The sequence below is a fragment of the Acanthamoeba castellanii genome (assembly GCF_000313135.1).
Source record: "Acanthamoeba castellanii str. Neff unplaced genomic scaffold scf7180000084560, whole genome shotgun sequence".
NCBI lineage: Eukaryota > Discosea > Longamoebia > Acanthamoebidae > Acanthamoeba > Acanthamoeba castellanii.
In genome coordinates this window covers 861-1882 of record NW_004457382.1, presented here as the reverse complement: position 1 = coordinate 1882, position 1022 = coordinate 861, and the positions used below count along the sequence as shown (strand labels likewise).

At 57.3% G+C, this 1022-nt stretch overlaps 1 protein-coding gene across 1 annotated transcript; it reads right to left on the bottom strand.

Moving 5' to 3' along the window:
- Nucleotides 1-654: 654 nt before the first annotated feature.
- Nucleotides 655-909, bottom strand: ACA1_328290 (uncharacterized protein; the record flags this gene model as incomplete). Its single annotated transcript, XM_004337309.1, has 1 exon — nt 655-909. One exon carries the CDS (start codon nt 907-909, stop codon nt 655-657), a length of 255 nt encoding a protein of 84 aa, XP_004337357.1.
- Between the last annotated feature and the right edge of the window lie 113 nt (nt 910-1022).

Sequence of the window (1022 nt, the reverse complement as noted above, 5' to 3'; positions counted from 1 at the left end):
GTTGCCATGCGTCCCTTGTATAGTTCACATCCACCACCAACATTAAGTGCGCATAACCATGGAATGTATGGAACAGACCCTGCATTCCATGGGGAGCCTTGTTCACATTCCACCGAGTGTGGCGGCCCTCATACTACGCTCTGTGCGATGGAAGCGAGGCGCCGATGTGGTGGGTAGTATAGGGGACCATCGCACCATGGTACCAGCCAAGCCCGCGGACCTGGCCCGCCTCTGTTTTGGCGCGTTGTCCCTGTTCGCCGCCGAGCTTCTCGCGCCGCGTGGGGACATACGCTTCTCTGTCAACTCTCCTCACCTGTCTCCCGTTGTCTGTTCGACCGAAACAAAACTCCTAATCTCTGTCGACAAATTTTTTTTCTACCGTGATTTCTCAACGGTTTCTTTTGCGACCTGCCGAAATCTACGGTCTCGGGCCGCAGGTTACGCGGTGGTCCCTTGCCCATCAAGTCCTCTTGTCTTGCGGTCTTGGTGCAAGTTCCTGTCCTGGCGTGCCTTCATCAGCCGTCGATCGCTGGACGGACCCTGAATGCAACAAACGCCCGCCCACTCTTGTGTACCTCGTCTGTTTTGTTGATAATCATGAATAATAATGATAATAATTATATTGTTCATGGATTTTTCTTTGCGGGTGGGACGTCAAGCGGTGGTCCTGCACTCGAAGGGCACATCGCCGCTACCGCCGATAAGCGTGGCCTTCACCTCCTCCTCTTCTTCTTCGTCGCTGTTGTTGTTGCTGTTGCTGTTGCTACTGGTGATGCTGCAATCGCTGTCGTCGCTGGTGAGGGGGCAGGTGGCGATCAGGCGCCACAGGGCGCTCGGGTCGTTGCACCACTTGGCCAGGCACGACACGAGCGCGTCCTTCTTGACCGGCTTGCTCATGTAGTCGCTCATGCCGCTCTCCCGGCACCGCACGCGGTACTCCTCGCTGTGGAACGCGCTCAGGGCGATGATGGGCGTGCGACTCTCCCTCTCCTGCTGCCACCCGCGGCCGCGGCCGTCGTTGT